The sequence below is a fragment of the Galeopterus variegatus genome, unplaced genomic scaffold, assembly GCF_000696425.1.
Source record: "Galeopterus variegatus unplaced genomic scaffold, G_variegatus-3.0.2 Scaffold248, whole genome shotgun sequence".
NCBI classification, from domain to species: domain Eukaryota; kingdom Metazoa; phylum Chordata; class Mammalia; order Dermoptera; family Cynocephalidae; genus Galeopterus; species Galeopterus variegatus.
In genome coordinates this window covers 667,870-685,800 of record NW_007726359.1, presented here as the reverse complement: position 1 = coordinate 685,800, position 17,931 = coordinate 667,870, and the positions used below count along the sequence as shown (strand labels likewise).

Genomic DNA, 17,931 nt, shown 5'->3' with positions numbered 1-17,931 from the left:
TTTGCCCTCATCCCCAGGCAAAGCTGCTTTTATTACTTTGGTTTTGAAATAGTACTTTACAGCAAGATCTTTGTTTTGATGGGGAGAATATATCTAGGCCAATGTTCTTGTACTCCGCCTTTAGAAAGAAAATCCCGTTTCATATTCATGGACTTGTCCTTAGTTTCACGTTGACCCATTGAGGACTTGCAGCCTATATTTCCAATTGAAAGTATTAAGACCACTGTCTGCACACGAAAGACAAATTACTATTAACTGGTAGTGTCATACTTGAGGGCTTAAAAGGTCACGTTAGTCCCTGTATTTGAGTCATCCCACATATGTAACAGGCAGTATACATCAGTGAAATGTGTTAAACACTAAGTTCTCTACCTGAACAGTTATTTTAACCACTTACTGTGAGCATTTTGTTCTTTATCGCAGTTTTAAAACTCGGATTCCAACAGTACATATTGTCTTTTTCCAATTAGCTTTTCCTCTCCTAAATGATGTACATTTGGTAAAATACATGATATTTTTATGAATGCACAGGATTGTAGCTTATTCCTGGCTTCTCTATCAGAAATAATACTCTACAATTTTCAATTGAATAAACTGTAATCCAGGTAATCAAACCTGAGTTAGATTAACATTTCATTTAAAAGCATTCCCTCACAGGTACATATGTATTTACATTAAGAGAAAGACGATTTCACTAACTGGGTGTTTAAATTCTTGTAACATTTAAACACCCAGAACCCACAATCAAACATTTCCTTGGTTCCATCTTACAGTGCTGAATTTCTTTAAAGGGCTAATTTGAAAACATTGTGCCAACATCTTTTAGAAGTAGAATATATGTGCCAGTCTGGCAGGTACATAAATTAATCTTAATTTTAGCTTGTATTATAACCTGCCTTTGACATATTTACTAAAAGTTATCAAAAGGCTTTCTTAAACCACAACATATACTTTAAAAAATAAAATTAGGTACTTTATGAAATCAAAATGCTTGGGACTAAGCAGGGAAATTTCCCTAAAGCTGACAAAGGACAGCTTTAGGACAGTCTAAGACAAAGTTTGGGTTAGTCGTAGCTAAAAGACCAGCTAGCTGCTAAAAATTTATACATCTTGGTGGCCTCACTTAAAACACTTTGAAAATAGAATGCTATGAAACAGTTACTATTACTACATCTATTCCATTCAAGCTCTATGTATAAATGAGTGTCAGAGCTAACTTAGAATTTCAATTTGGATATAACAGGCTCAAGATAAGTGCCATACAGGGTGTATATTCACAGGTTAGAATGAGAATTGAAGAAATTCAGACAAATTTAATATCCATATATGATTAACTCTAGCAAAGTACATGTCATTGAAACATTTTTAAAATTGCTTTAAGTACCTGTAATGAGAAATGATTTATGATCACTTCAAAGATATGTATGGTTTTATAAAGCTCATATTCAATTAAAAAGTCACACAATTACATTTTTAAGATTACAGTGTTTAATGTTTATTTTCTACAGCTAGCAGGATAACAGACAAGTTACTGGGACTCAGACCACATCCTAGGGAATGTTTATTGGGCGATCCCAATTACACCACAAGCCAAACGACTTCCAGCGTTTCCCGTCTTTGTACTTTCTTCATTTCCACCTTTGCCCAAGTCATCTGCTTTTTCATGGACCTTTAAAAGATTTTAAAAACATAACTTTGGGCTATCAAGTAATTACCACTTTTTCCCAGCAATACCCAAAAGACTTAAGAACTGTACAATACTAGAAAATGACATGTTAAAATAATCCTACTAATAGGGAAATAAACTAATATTTAATCTAGTAGTTTAAAAGTAGAAACTGCTACTCAAAGCTTTTCATGGTGCAGACGTGCTACCTTTAAACACTAGCTAAGTGTTGTTATCTCTAAATGAAATACTAAAAACGTAGACAACAATGTTATAGACCACCACATACTGGTCTTCATCTTTCATGATAAATTATAGTAATCTCAGTTACAGTAGTCATTCTTTTATAATATAAATTGCTTTCGAAAAAAAAAGAAAGTGAAGACAAACCAAAAAAACTATCAAAATTTCATGCTTAACTATAGGCTGATAAGTAATCCTAAAAATATCTAAACTCTAACAGTAGTATTTTACATTTTGTTCAAATTATTTTTCTGCTTCACAACTATGGCTGAAGAAAATTCTAAGCATAAAGGGTCAACTGAAAGGAAGTGACTACCAAATATTAACTGCCCTTGGGTAGGAAAAAGCATCTTGGTATTTTGCAGGAACCAGATGCAGCTTCCCAAGGTAACCTGGGGCAACTGCTACCCACATGTTACATGATGATAAGTTGGAGACCTGAATGAAAATAATGAGAACAATGGACCAGATTTTATTTATTATTATTATTTTTTTTTGTCTTTTTGTGAGATCAGCCGCACCGCGCTCAGCCAGTGAGTGCAGCTGCCATCCCCATATAGGATCCAAACCCGCGGCGGGAGCGCTGCTGCGCTCCCAGCGCCGCACTCTCCCAAGTGCGCTACGGACTCAGCCCTGGACCAGATTTTAGACTTAACAAAATGTTCTCTTTAACTACAAAGAGAAAACCCAATTACGGCAAGAAAATCTGGCCATTTTGAAACGAAAGACTATTGTTTCCCCAATTCAGATCTAACATGGTCAAATGTAATCTGCTTTTTACTGCATCTTAGCAGAACAGTGTTCCTAATTAACCTAGATAAATTAATTCATATTCACTGTAACCATCCAATAAAATAAGAGCTTTTCCAAAACTGAACTGAAAGTACACTTTATGTGGATCTTTAGAAAACAGGACTAACAATCATGAAGTTGTAAAAAGACACATGACTATATGTTAGAAGAAATTTTATGCATATCCTTATTACATGAAAACTTACCACCATAGTGCGGCCAATGATGGAATGGTCTCCTGAAAGTGAGATCACAGAATCTTGAATAGACACATCAGCTACACCATCTTTGTTCGCAGTCACATTGCCCAGATCTCCAACATGCCTAACGTTGAAAAAGCATCAGATGAATTAGAACTGATTTCCATTTAACATCCAGATAGTTTATGAGCTAAATTAAAATTTTAGTCAAATACATAAGGGTGGGCTAAGAGGTGTATATAGTATATATCAAATAAGACCCAGTTTTACACATTGGCAAAATTTTGGAAACACATAGCTCTTCAAATAAGGCTTCAAGTCTACAAAGTTACACTCTGGGAAGAGTCACTGGATGGGGGCGCACCTCTCATTTCAGAAGTAAAGTACCAAAGGGTAAACTCAGTTATTGGGTTATACCTGTTAATTATTGGCATAGCTAAGAAAGCTATGCCTCTAGGCCTCTGTTATAAAAACAAATTAATCCTTATCCTTAAATTTATTATTTTCCTGAAAGGCTTTCAGAAAACATACACATACAAATGGAGTCTCAACTAGTTTTCAATAGTGAATTTTTATCTAAAAAAGCATCCTATGTTTCACAATGATGATTTATTTTGCTAGTGGTTGTCAGTAATGTTATTCATAACATTTCCTGTATTAGTTTCCTTTGGCATTTGTATTAGTTCTATATTCAATAAATGCTACAAAACCAAGTCGTTTTAAGTGTTCCCATTTGTCAACTCCTTAGCCCAAGGAGGCAGTAAGCCATTCCAGCAGCACTTGTGGTTGGTGGGGGCAGGGATTGGGGGAGTATGTGGGAGACAAATACAAAAGCAGAGGTAGAGGAGACCACTCAATTATTTTAGAAAGCTATTTGCAAGTAGTATACCATATTGACCCCCAAAAGCCATCACCATTATTGTAATAAGAGTTAATTATCTTGTTGCTCACCTCTCTTGATCCCCTGGCCCACCATGTTTTTTGGATAGAGGATTAAAGTGAGGACCTGCACTGGTACAGCCTATTTACAAAATAAATAAATAAAGGCAGCTAAATTAGAACCAAAATTCAAAATAGATTCTAAAAGGATACTGATCATTGCTAAAACCTCCTATGGAGAGAAAGCACTGGTCTGCATCGTGATTTCCAGGATAACAAAAACAGGAAGCAACACCTTGGTATAACTGGAATGAGAAGGGAGTTCTAACTACTGTCTTACACTAAGTTAAGAGCCTTGTCTGGGCTCTGGCTTCATCACTGTAAAATAAAGGGGCTTGATCTTCAATGGCTCTTCTATTGTGAAAATGCCATGATTATGATCCTAGTTTTTAAGAAGGCAGCATGTCTTAACTCCAAAAAACGTATCTCCCCAGCAGCATACTTGGAAGAGCTCTCCTGTCTGTGGCCTTCACTTGGTGCAGGCAGAATATTAAACAGCACCTCATGTCCAAGGCCAAGGCTGATGCCTCACTCAACTCCAGGGGGCGGGATTCCAACTACATCCTATATTAAACACTCCTGTGTGCCACAGAATGGATGCCATTTGCACAGAACACAATCACGACAATGAAAGAGGTCCTTTCATGACATGGCTTTCTTCATTCAGCAGCCAATGGAAAGCTTCCATTATTTACAGCTTCTACCCCACCACCCTCCAGTCCCACACAAGGAGAGAGGCAGCTAAAGGAAGTAGCATACATAGCATACACAGCAAGTTGAAACTACAGCACAATCACCTCCCAAACTAGAGGCAGTAAAACCAAGAAACAACTTGGGAAATGACTGAAATGGGTCAAATTTAGTCATTAAATCACTATTTAGAACTAAACATGGGACATTAAAAACAAAGTTCCAGCGAAGTGAATCAAGTTCTCATCATAAGTCTGTAAATACAAAGTATAGATTCTTACTCAAATACGGCAAAAGATAACTAAATGCAATTTAACCCATAAACTTTTGTTAACTTGCCTCTAATCCCAAATTGAGAAAACTCCTTCCAAAGCACCAGTCTACGTTTTATCTTCAGTTTGTATCATACTTGTACTTTTGTCCCACTCATGGATCTTGTGTTGGGCTGTGGGGCTATTCTTATATATTGTAGTGCAAATAAATGCAGACCCTGTGCTTGAAACCTCCACCCTTAACTCCCAGCTCACAAACACCTGGGATCATTACAGAAGGTAAGAAAGGAGCTCAACTTTTTTGTTTTGGTTTTCTATTGTGTTCTACAAAAAAACACCCTCTTACATAATCAAGCCATAATAATGACAAAAAACATGAACGTGTTCCACTTTCCACACTTTGAAGTTAAAGATCAGAGTTTCATGGTTAAACTCTTTAGGATTGACCTTAGGTAACATTTTAACTTGACCTTTAAAAGAAAAACATTGAAGGTTTTCAATGTTTAGGGGTAATGTTTAGGGATTACTTTACTCAGTCCTGTTTTTCTTACTAGGTTAAACAAGTATGGGCCATTAGCCCAGCACAACACCCACCTTGTGTATTATCTCCAAACTGATGGACATGGAATCCGTGCTGGCCTTCAGTCAATCCTGTAATGCGTCCGGATACCACAACTGTCCCATTTTCCTTTATTCAAAGAAAAGCGCATATAGTCTGAGAGAGCAAGTGCTTCTGAACAAAGAAAACAATTGATTTACCTTTAACCACTAAGTGAAGTGAAAAGAACACAAACTTGGGAATCCAAAAATCTGTATCCAAATCCCAGGCTCTCCACCTTCTAGCCAGTGAACCTCCAGTAAGCTGCTTAACTGCTCTATCAAAAGGGATATGATAACCTTGTTCCAACACTCTCTGGCTTATTAAATAGCATATAAAAAGCACCTAGCGGAGTGGCAACCACAGTGAGTTCCTAAGTGTCAGATTTATATACTTTGGAGGGTTTGACTCTTTTACAATGAATATGTAATATGAATAAGTACTTTATAGTAAATACTTCTGAATAGGTTGAACAGGTTCTAGAATAACTAGAGGTGCTGTTTTCTGAAGTCTTTTTAGGCACCAAAACCTAGATAACCTTTCCACTCCAACAAAAAGAAAGGACAACACTAAAGCAGTTGGGGAAAAAAATCAAGCAGTTTCAGGGAGCGATGGGTAATACTGCTGGCGTGGCTACATACAGAAATCAAGGAAGTTACTATCACAGCTACAAACAGATCTTAGGAACTTAAATTGTACGCAGCATCCACACCACACAGTAATACACATGTTGGGGGTCTCTGTTTTTAGCTTGTATTTTAAATAGCCTGGGCCAACAGTTACAAGAGGAATTAGCCCTTAAGATTTGACTTCCATCAGGAAATACCATTGCTCAAAGAAAGTATTCTGGCAATTGCTCCCCCTCAGTTTTTTGGTTTTTTTTCCTTTCTGAGAATAGAAACTACGACTCTTCTAAATACAAGCTTTAATTCTGAAAAAAACTCAAATGTGAATGCTGTCCCTCAAAATACACTGTGTTATCAAAGCACAGAGACATAATGGGCAGGTTCTTTCACACCTTCTCTTAACAGGTAATGCATACAGCATATGAGAATAAGGAGTTCTTCAAAAGTAAGCTGTATGGGTACAACCCTACAGGGACCAGGCTGTTACTTAGATGAGTAAAACAGGTCTGAGAAGCAATGAGGTATATAACCTGCTCTAGCACAGTGTTGTCCTGGACTAATGAAGGTTCAGTATGAGCAGATCTCAAAACTGTTCAAGAGAAGCTAGAAATATTGGACTTTTTTTGAGGTGAAAAACTCTGATTTTTGTTGGCAACGAATCCAAAATTTTAAACGCTGAATAAGCCAAACCAAATACAGCTTACAGCCAATTTATTACATATGCTTATCTGCAGAGGTATATTGCTTAACTATCCAAGGGTCTTTATCAGGTACAAAGGGCCACCAAAATGAAGTGAGGAGCTTAAAAGAAGAAACCATGAAAACTACTCGGGGAAGGTGGGGAAAAAAAAACAGGAACCTGGGCTCATGTACAGATTCACAGCTGCCTTCACTTTTCTCAAAAGCCAGGGGGAATCCCTCAGAGGCTTAGATTCCCTAGTACTGGTGAATTATGTACGGAGGAAAAAAAACATTTGGGGTGAGGGCAAAAAAAAAAAAAAAAAAACACAACGAAATGTAGTCAGATGCCAAAGAACGTTTTCCAGAAAATTTGAAGGCCAATTAAAAAACGAAACGAATATAAATTTTCCCTGGCATAAATTTCATAGATACTTACATAGACTGTTTCTGTCCTCTCACATTTCTGTAAACCACTTTAAAGTCTACATCTCATTCACATATTCTCTATTATTATTAAACCAAGTACAACAAACAATTTTCCACCAGTTGGTAACTTTAGGTTCTGGGGACAGTCTTATTAGCACAAGTACCTTCCTTGCAACACATGTTTTGCAATATTAATGTTTATGAAAATACTTCTGTATACTTTATTTTACAAGACTTGTTCAGAGCTTTGTCTGTGACCATCTCAGCAACCCGCCTACTGGTAGAGCAATTTAAAGCCACTTTACAGAGGTACTGTTTGAAGGAAGGCTCCAAGGTCAGTTATTAAGCGCCAATTCGATGTAATGGAAACGCCAGGTCTCCTAATTTCCAAATCCCAAACCCCACCCACTGTCCTCAAACAACAGTAGCCTTCCATCCTAGGTACACATTAAAATCACTCTGGAAACTTTTAAAAAATAGCAATGCTCAGACCACGCCGGGACAGATTTGGTCCTTGGTATCTATATTTTTTAAATGCTCCCTAAATGACTTTACTGTGCACCCAGAGTTGAGAATCACTGCCCAGGAAAATCCCCAACAGGAGTCAGATCTCTGGCTTTTGGAGCTTTGAAGCAAGAAAACAATCTTTGCCCTAGGCTCCTGACCATGACCTAGCACAGGGGCCAGCAAACCTCCCCCTCAAGTGCCACATAAGCCACAGAGATCATCTGTTGCGTATTCCTTTTTTCCACAACCCATTAAAAATGTAAGAACAAGGCCGGCCCGTGGCTCACTCGGTAGAGTGCAGTGCTGATAACACCAAGGCCACGAGTTCGGATCCCATATAGGGATGGCCAGTTCACTCACTGGCTGAGCGTGGTGCTGACAATACCAAGCCAAGGGTTGAGATCCCCTTACCGGTCATCTTTTAAAAAATATATATATATAAGAACAATTCGTAGCTAGAGAGCTGTAAAAAAACGGAGACCCCTGACCTGGAGAGCTGAATGTAAGAACAATTCGTAGCTAGAGAGCTGTAAAAAAACGGAGACCCCTGACCTGGAGAGCTGAAGTCGAAAAGGCAGCCCTAAAGAGATAACGGATGCGCGGGGCCTGCGGGCCCGGCCGCACTCGCCACCCCCGGACCTCAAGGTCGGGCGGGGCCTCGGGCTGCGTAGCTCAGTGCCTGCTGCATCCTCAGGAGCAAGACCGTGACCAGGTAAAGAAAGGCCGCCTCCACTCCAAAAGCGTCAAGCCTCCACCTGGCCTACCACCCCGCAGCGCCGGCCCAGGCCGAGGGCAGCCTGTTTCCCTCCCCCGTCCCCGGCCCAAGCTGCCCGCGCGGGGCTCGCGGAGCAGGCCCGGGCGTTCCCTCTCCGCACCCCCGCCCAGCCCCCGGAGACCTCGGCTGGTGCCCTTCACGGGGCCGTCGCCCTTCAGCACGCACACGGCCTTCGTCGACATGACTTGCGGGGAGTACGTTCCGGTCCGGGCTCCGAGGGCACCCGAGAGAGTAGACGCCACAGAAGACGCCGCAGGAAACGGCGGTACACACCGAGGCCGCCCCGCCGCGACTGCCTTATATCTGGTCCTTCACGCCCCGCCCACCCTGGCGCTGAACCAATCGCCCCCCGCGCGTTCAGCCCGCCCCCTACGGCGGCCCCGAGACGTGAGTGGCCGGGAATGGCCGGGGACGCGGCAAGGGGCAGCGGGAGGGACCTGTCCTCGGCGCCTCGCTCTTACTCCGCCTTGCGGCCCTGAAAGGTCTAGAATCCCCAAACCGCAGGGTAAAGCAGCCTCTCTCTTCCGAAGGATGTAATCCGCGGATGGCGTAAGCGAAATTGGAAAAAATGTGTACATGGTACGCCTTGAAGGAAGATACTTTATCCAGAAATGTCATTAGTTGTGACTGACTTTGACCATAGAGTCTCATGTTTTTTAGAAGTTAGGGCACACTGAGATGCATCCATTTTTTATTGTCCTGTTTTCTTGTTTTCTGATGGTGTATAGAGTCGGTACATCTAAATTCCTGCCCTGCAGTTTTCTTAGTGTTACTTATTTGGTTAGCAGAATTCTGTATTCTTTTCATATTTTTCCTGTTTGGCAAAGCCACAACCCTAAAGATACCAAAAGGCAGCTGATTGGCTTTTACGCTTCTCCCGAGTTTTTGTCTGACTATAGGGCCACGGCACTCGAGAAGGGTGGAATGGTTAAATAATTCATAATACCTCCATACAACAAGAGAGATGAATATTACTTATACTAGTATTTATACTAGTATATATATATATACTAGTATATATATATATATTACTTATACTAGTATTTCAAGGAAAATAATTTCAAAAACGTTATGAAATGAGCAAACAATAGACTGCTTGCGTGTTTGTGTGTATGTGTGTGTTTAAGTACCAACGTATGTTTACTTGTGTGCTCAGAAGTGTCTAGAAAAATACCTTCAAGGGCACTTCAAAAAGTTTGTGGAAAGATTTGTATTATCTTTTAATTCTATTTTTCCACGAACTTCCTGTGGAACTCTCGTAGGAGCCTGTGGGTACCTTTCGAGAATGGGAATTAAACTTTTACTAATGTTCTTCTCTTAGCATTTTTTTCATAGTGAATATGTATCTGTCAGCAACAGTATGGCTTAGATTTAATTAGAAGAAGAATCCTCGCCTTCCACCCCCCCAGCACACACTTCCATTGGGAGAGTAGTTTGCTAAACCGTGGGAAGAAGGTGGGAAAGAGCGTTCATCCTCCATCCCCACAGGGTGTACCTGGGTAACAACACAGGGGGAAGAGGTGAGGTTCGCTCCACCTGGAAGCCGCCTTAGACTCATCTAAAGGGCTTGTTAAACCGCAGATGACCGTGTTTCTGACTCAGCAGGTCTGAGGCAGGGACCCAGAATTTGCATTCCCGAGGTGGCGCTGATGCTGCCGGTCTGAGACCTCACTTTGAGCGCCTCTAACCTTTTTCATCCCTTGGGAAGTACACAAGTTGGCGCCCAGAGCAGGAACTACTTGACTCAAAAGAGGAGTTGGGGAAGGTGTCCTGAAAGGAAACAAGAGACAAGGATACCCAAAAAGGGGCCAAGAAGGGACAGAGAAGACCTATTCCTACTGAGGATTTCTTTTTTGCTTGCTCTGTGGCATTTAAATCCTCCCCTATCTCCCCGCAAGCTCATCAGTACAATCCTCATTTTCCCTAACGCTCAGCAGGCATGATTTAGTTTTGAGGCAAAATACTAAGGCTTAATTCAAGACCGGTGTGAAACAAGAACAGAAGCTGCTCCAGCCATGTTTGGCATACATGTTTTTTTTATTTAGACCCTTGGACTCTAATGTATCCTCTATCAGGTACACAGTTCACATGTTTTATCATCTTCTAGAAAGTGTACATATTTGTAATTTTGCTTGTTGTACTTACTAGTGTTCTCCAGACAACTGGCATATGCTAGCCAGTTGCATAAACATGCAAATGCTAGCCAAAGGGCCTTTGCCTAAGGCCAAAGTTTCTTTGGGTTCCAGGAAGTTTGAAAGACAGATTTCAGTTTCTTGTAAACTTGCCAAGGAAACAGCCCATGGATATAAAGAGCTGCCTTGGGATTGCAAGTTACACCTCTTTTGAGATATTCAGACAAAGCCTGCAGGGCCCCTTGTTTGGGTCCATGGAAGGGCTTTGCATGCTGCAGGGCTGGAGAAGTTCGGAGGTTCCTTCTGGTACCACCCTCACACTGGGCAAGGAAGTCCCTGGTCCTGGGCCCCACGTTCTACAGGGCCCTGGACTGTCCCTCTTTAGGCAGTATCTCCCATGGGGAAAAGAATATGCTGAGGCAGAGAGGGTGCTCCAACCCAGAATTTCATCTCTCCTTCTAGAACAGGGTTGAGGAATTTATATGATTTTTAACAGTATTTGTGACATCCTCACGCAGGCTGTCTAACTTTGGCACTATTGACATTTTGGGCCATGTAGTTCCTTGTTGAGGCAGTCCTGTACACCGTAGGATGTTTCGTAGCATCCCTGGCCTCCACCTGCTAGAGCCCAGTAGTATTCCTTCCCTCCCCCAGACTGTGACAACCAAAAATGTCTTCAGATGTTGCCAAATCACTCCCAGTTGAGAACCACTGTTCTAGAATACCAGTTGAGTGCTCAGGACCCTGGAATTCCCTGCCCAAATAGCCCTGAGCCTGTTTCTAGGATCCCGAATGGGCCAATGAGAGACTGTGCCATGATGGTTAGACAGCCAGGTTTGACCATAGGTAACCCCGTGTGACCAGGAGCCAAAGGTGGACAAAGAAGGAAAGGCCAGAACAGGCAGCTGGCTGTCCACTGCCACCTTCCTGCACAAAACTCAAAGAAGTCCAAGAATTCCACATTTGAAACTGCCTTCCAGGTCTTTATGAAGGTATATTTGTTAGGCAGCTAGATAGGATATATTTTATTTAGCTGAATTATCTTGATTTATGACATCTGAATATTATATTTAGCATATAGTACAATGACCTTCATTGTCCATTGCTCTTGTCCCAGGCCTACAAATGTTAGGAAAGGCCTATTCATTCCAACTCTGACATTTCATGATCCTACAGGTTTGGGGTGTTTCTGCCTCAACATGTAGTCATAGAGTTTAAGTATTTCAAGCTGGGGTGTGAATAGAAGACTCAGACATGTAATTTTGAAAAGTTTACTCTTGTACCAGGACAATTCCATTGAGAGTCCTTATCTCCAAGAAGTCAACAGAATCCTAAAGTAGCTTGGATTGTCCTGAACCTCAGAATGTGGCTTGAATCTGATGGTCAGCAGGTGGCACATGTCATCCAGAAGATGGTCTGATTTTGCCTGGAATGAGGAGGAGGTATAGATGCCTTGGGTCAGACTGCAGCATGTGCAGATAACTAAGGAGCTTACAATGTGTCATTCCAGCATTTCTGAGAATGAAAATCTGAGTTTGGGGCCCTCTGTGGGTAGGGAGTGAGCAAAAAGGTAGACCAGAAGTCCAGTCTTATATTTCCATTCTCTTTTTCCTCCTCTTCCTTTCTCAAATCCCACTCTTCCACTTTCCCCTGTATCTCATCTTTCTCTTCCTCTAAATTATTTTTTCTTCTGTGACCCAAGGCAGTTTCCCTTTACATCTTCATCATTCTCAGTAAATACATAGTTTCCGGTTCATCTTCTTCATTATTACAGATCACAAAGGGATTATCACCAAGGCCTTTGCTCCAAGGTCCTCCCAAAACATCTTTTTCATATGAATTGCAAGAAAGTGTCAGAACTTGGTGAAATCCAAAAGAAGCAAAGTACAAAGAGATAGTTGTTTTTTAAGGCTAAGAAACAAATACACTAATAACTAGGGAGCAAATTAGGAAAGAGTTAAAAGTGGTATTAGATAGTCCTATCTGCATATACTTAATGTAAGTAAGTAAGTAACAAAAACCAAAAAGCTGTTATCAATAAAGAAACACTGTAAGGCTGGCCAGTTAGCTTACCTGGAAGAGCATGGTGCTGATAACAACAACATCAACGGTTTGGAGTCCCATACAGTACAGTCACAAAAAAAAAAAAAAAAATTAAAAAGAAACACTGTAAGATTATGCCACAAAATAATGAAGTATCTCAGGCATTTTTGAAAGCTGAAGAGAGAAAAATATATAAATTAATTTAGATTGTTGGTAAGCAGCAGTGAACAGCTTGGGATTAGAAGTTTGCAAACTGTAAGAGTTAGCTGTATATCAACTCATCTTGGAAGTGATATATGTCCTGTGCTATCTGTCAGCAGCAGCAGCCTGGCTTCTGCCTCCCCTGTGGCCCACTGGAACACCTAGGATAATTCTCTCTGGACCTCAGCTGTAAATCAGAGGCATCTGGGCACCTGACTGCACATTCAAATCATCTGGGGAATTTTCTCAAAAAACAGTCTTGGGCCCAATTATACTAAAATCTTAAAATTGCATATATTTATACTGTAAATGCACATTACATTGCTGTAAGATATGTAAGAAATTACCAACGGTTATCATTGGAAATGGGCTGTCTATCTTGGCACTTTTTATCACATGAGAAAAATAAACTTTTATTTGGTTACACAAGCATAACCAGATTTCTGTTCCATGCAGTGAAAAGCAATTTCTAGTGGACAGAGATGAGAAGTCAGCAAAGGAGTTTTAGCAGAGAGTGACATGATTATGTTCCGGTGAAAGAATGGTCTATCTGAGTGGGTGAATTGAAAGGAGATGGAGTGAGACTGAAGACACAGAGGCCACTGGGGAGACATGATGAGGAAACCAGCCTTAGGTTGTTACTGCAAGAAAGAGGAGAGACGATGGAAATGCAACCTCAAGTTCCAGCAACTCATTAGATGCACAGGGTGAGAGAGAGCTTCGGAAGGCAAAGGCAGCCCCAAGTTTCTCACTTAGGTGACTGGGTGTATGATGGTGCTATTTACTAAGGAAAGCAGGCTTAGGGACAAAGAGCTCAATTTTGGACACAATGCATCTGGGGTGCCCGGAAAACCTAGAAATGCCAAGCTGGAAGAGTATATTTGGATATGGGTCTGAGCCTCAGGATCATTCCTAAATCTGGGCTCTATGAGAGGACTTCAAAACGTTTGTAATTAAAGGATAATTAAAAGATAAAAAAATATGAACTTTATTTCTCAACATAATCTCCATCAAGTTCAAGACACTTTTGTAAGAGATGATTCAGCCATTTAGTCCATCCCTAAAGTACTGAGGGTCCTGGGAATTTAACCATACTAATGAAGTCTTTTTTATTCACACTTATTAACTGAAGAAAAATGGGTGCCCTTTAAGATTTTTAAGATTAGAAAACAAAAAGAAGTCAGAAGCCAAGTCAGGATTGTAAGGTAAATGCCGAATGATTTCTCATTGAAACTCTTTGCAAAATTGCCCCTGTTTGATGAGAGGAATGGACAGGAACATTGTTGTAGTTGAGGACTCTCTGGTGAAGCTTTTTCCAGTGTTTTTCTGCTAAAGCTTTGGATCACTTCCTCCAAACACACCCATAATAAGCATATGTTATCATTTTTGACCCTCCAGAATATCAACAAGCAAAATATCTTCAGCATCCCAATAAACTGTTGCCATGACCTTTGCTCTTGATCACTCTGCTTTTGCTTTGACTAGACCACTTCCACCTCTTGGTAGCCATGGCTTTGATTGTGCTTTCTCTTCAGGATCATACTGGTAAGGTTATGTTTCATCTCCTGTTACAGCTCTTCAAAGAAATCGTTCAGAATCTTGATCTTGCTTGTATAACATTTCCATTGAAACCTTTGCTCTTGTCTACAACTGATCTGGGTGCAACAGTTTTGGCACCGATCAAGCAGAAAGTTTGCTCAACTGTAATTTTTTAGTCAAGATTGTGTGAGCTGAACCAACTGAGATGTCTACAGTGTTGGCTATTTTTTCTGCTGTTAATTGTTGGCCCTCTTCAATTAAGGCATTGAACAAGATTTTTTGTTCACAAATCAATGTGGATGGTCTCCCACTGAGGGCTTCAGCTTCAACATCATCTCATCCCTTCTTAAAATGAGTTATCTCTTTATAAACTGCTGATTTCTTTGGGGCATTGTCCACATAAACTATTTGTAAGGCATCAATGATTTCACTACTCTGCTATGCAAGCTTCACCATAAATTTGATGTTTGTTCTTGTTTCAATTTTAGCCAGAATTCTTGTTGCTCTGATAGGCGCTCTTTTCAAACTAATGTCTTATCCTTCTTGATCCTGTTCAGACGTGTTATAACAAATTAGTACTAGTTAATTTCAGTGCAAAAAATTTGCCATCCATATATAGTTTTTTCATAATATGCATTTGCATGAACTTTTTGAAGACCCATTGTATGATGTTCACTCAATGACGAAATCGCTTAACAACGCATTTCTCATAATGTATCCCCATTGTTAAGCAATGAATGATTGTACTTTAATCATAAATGTTTTGTCATTAGTACATAAAGAACTGTGTTCATCCAGGTATCTTTAGTAATCAGAGTTCTGTGATTACTTTGGGTATTTCCTTCAAGTTTATTGATCCATTCTCTCAACAAATATTTGAGTTCATACTGTGTATCCAGCATGCAGGATATGAAAATAAACAAAGCAGATTAAAACTCTGATGTAATTAATCTTATGTTATTGTGAATTACAAATAAATAAGTAATATAGAGATAAGGACAACAGAGAATAAAATCAAGGAGAGAATAAAAGGTTTTACAGGCATCATGAGTGGTGGGATTGTTTTTCAAAACGTCTTATCACTGAAAACAGATCTATACTTACCAGAGGTGGGAAAGGGGGAGGAGAGGGTAGGGAGTAATTGGGTAAGGGACACGAAGAGGAATTATGATTTGTAATGATGAACATGCTCATAATATTGATTTGATCATCGTATACTCGTCTTATCACTGAAAACAGATCTATACTTACCAGAGGTGGGAAAGGGGGAGGAGAGGGTAGGGAGTAATTGGGTAAGGGACACAAAGAGGAATTATGATTTGTAATGATGAACATGCTCATAATATTGATTTGATCATCGTATACTGTACACAAATACTGATAGTCAACTCTGTACCCCATAAACATGTATAATCAAAAATTAATAGGGAGGGAGGAAAAGGAGGAATTGGTAAAGTGACACAAAAATCAACTACACTGTATATTGATAAATTTTTTTTTAATTTTAAAAATAAATTTTTTAGAAAAAGTAAAGTAAAATCTCATCATTGAAGATTTTACACATTGTGTGAAGACTGATAGTTAGGTTGAGACAAAGAATATAAAAGGATTTTTTTTTGAGATCATTAAATTTCCCAAGGATTGAGTTTCATGTGTTTTTTTCGGTTAGTTTTTGGTTTGTTTGTTTTTCTTTTTCTTTTTTTTTTTTCACTTTATTACATTAACTGTTTTATTGTAAAGTATACAAATAAACAGCCAAATGAAGAAGCTTGAGGTCCAGAAGGGTCCTGAACACAGGAGCTTCTGTTCCCATAGAGTTGGGGTGTGTTACTCTCCTAGCATGTGAGTGTGTTGGCCAACTCAGAAGCTTAGAACCCCATCAAGGAGTTTCTATGGAGCATTTATTACACAGGCATGAGGGATGGAATCACTGGCCATTGGTGAGTGAACTCAATCTCCATCCCTTTCCCCCACTCCCCTGCACCCAGGTTGGGGGTGGGGCTCAAAGTTATAAGCTTCTAATCAGGCTAGCCTTTCTGGTGATCAGTCCCTTCTTGAAGTGTTCTAGGGACCCCTGCCAAGAGTTGTCATATTAACAGAAACTCAAGTATGGTTGAAAGGAGTTTATTATGATGCTCCTATCACCCAGGAAAGTCCAAGGGTGTTAGGAGCTTTGTGCCAAGGACAAAGACCAATTTTTTTTTCTTATTATATTACCTCACTGGATCCAGACAAATTCATCAGAAAGTCAAATATAATAGCTGTTACAATATATCTAAATAAGTTATATTTCCCTATTAAATGACAAAGATTCTCATATTCAATCCAGCCATACATATATTGTCCACAAGAGGCACATTCAGATAAAGTGACTCAGTATGTTTAAAAATAAAAAGATGGAAAAAGATATATTAAAAGAGAATTAAAGTCCTAAACTGTTAAACAAAATAAAAGATAATTAATGTTAATTAAGATCTGCAATGAAAATGTTTGTTATAAACCTTTAGTTTCTGAATAAAAAAGGAAAAATAACCAAAACAGAATTGCTATGGAGATGTTGTCAGTTCTTAACAGATAAACAAAGATAAAGAATGTGTGGGAAAAAGTCATTGCTGGGATGCAGTTAATAAATATAAACAAACAAAAATAGAACACACCATCTTTTTCAGTGTCCATAGAACAGCTTTAAAAGTTGATTACGTACATATAAAACCACCAAAAACCTTACATAAGTTCCAAACCCAGAAATTTCACATGACCACATTCTATACATAATACAGTAAAACTAGAAATTGGAAATGAATGGAAACAAAAAAATGTCCAACTACTTGGTTTGAAAACACTCTTCAGAATAATCCATAGATGAAAGAGAAAACCAAAACTGCAATTTACAGAATCTTTGGAAAACAATGATAATGAAAATTATCAACACATATCAATGTCAAGAGGAATCAGCCAAATCTGTGATCAGGGGCAACTTTAGAGTGTACACTCAAAGTAGTAATTAACATTTGTTGAGCACTTACTATGTGCCAGGCACTGTGCAAGACACTTTTTTACTATGTGTCAGACACTTTTACAAGTTGTTTCTCAATTTTCTTCATAACTAGCCTGAATTTCTTTTATTATCAAGTAAGAAAGAATCAAAATGTATGAAGTAAGCATATAACTCAAGATGTTAAAAAAAGGGACATTAAATTAAACATTTTTAAAATAACTTTAAAAAATTTTTACTTTTGGTCACAAAACAAGTCTTAATGTATTTAAAAAGACTAATATCATAGGAAATAGTAGAACATATGTTCTCTGACCACAATAACAGAAGGAAATTTGGAAATTTCACACGTGTGTGGAGATTACACAGCACTCTCATAAATATACAATAGATAAAAAGAAAAGTCGGGGCCGGCCCGGTGGCGCACTGGATAAGTGCGCCGCTTGGGAAGCGCGGTGGCGCTCCCACGCGAGGGTTCGGATCCCACGTGCAGACCGGTTCCCGCTCGCTGGCTGGGCAAGGCGCGGGAGCGGCGCCGGGGGTTGCGATCCGTTGCTGGTCCCCAGTCCGGTGCGGGGGCAACACTGAGGGTTGCGATCCGTTGCT

The 17,931-nt window shown here is 39.7% G+C and overlaps 1 protein-coding gene across 1 annotated transcript in view; it reads right to left on the bottom strand.

Annotated features, from left to right (window-relative positions):
- Positions 1-1,465: 1,465 nt before the first annotated feature.
- SOD1 (superoxide dismutase 1, soluble) overlaps positions 1,466-17,931 on the bottom strand; it is a 115,895-nt gene continuing 99,429 nt past the window's right edge. The window contains exons 2-6 of the mRNA XM_008566508.1: positions 8,581-8,711; positions 5,397-5,490; positions 3,853-3,922; positions 2,908-3,025; positions 1,466-1,669 (exon numbers count right to left, since the gene is read on the bottom strand). Coding sequence (XP_008564730.1) covers positions 1,562-1,669; positions 2,908-3,025; positions 3,853-3,922; positions 5,397-5,490; positions 8,581-8,711 — 521 coding nt within the window. The 3' untranslated portion in view covers positions 1,466-1,561. The remainder of the gene's footprint in view (positions 1,670-2,907; positions 3,026-3,852; positions 3,923-5,396; positions 5,491-8,580; positions 8,712-17,931) is intronic.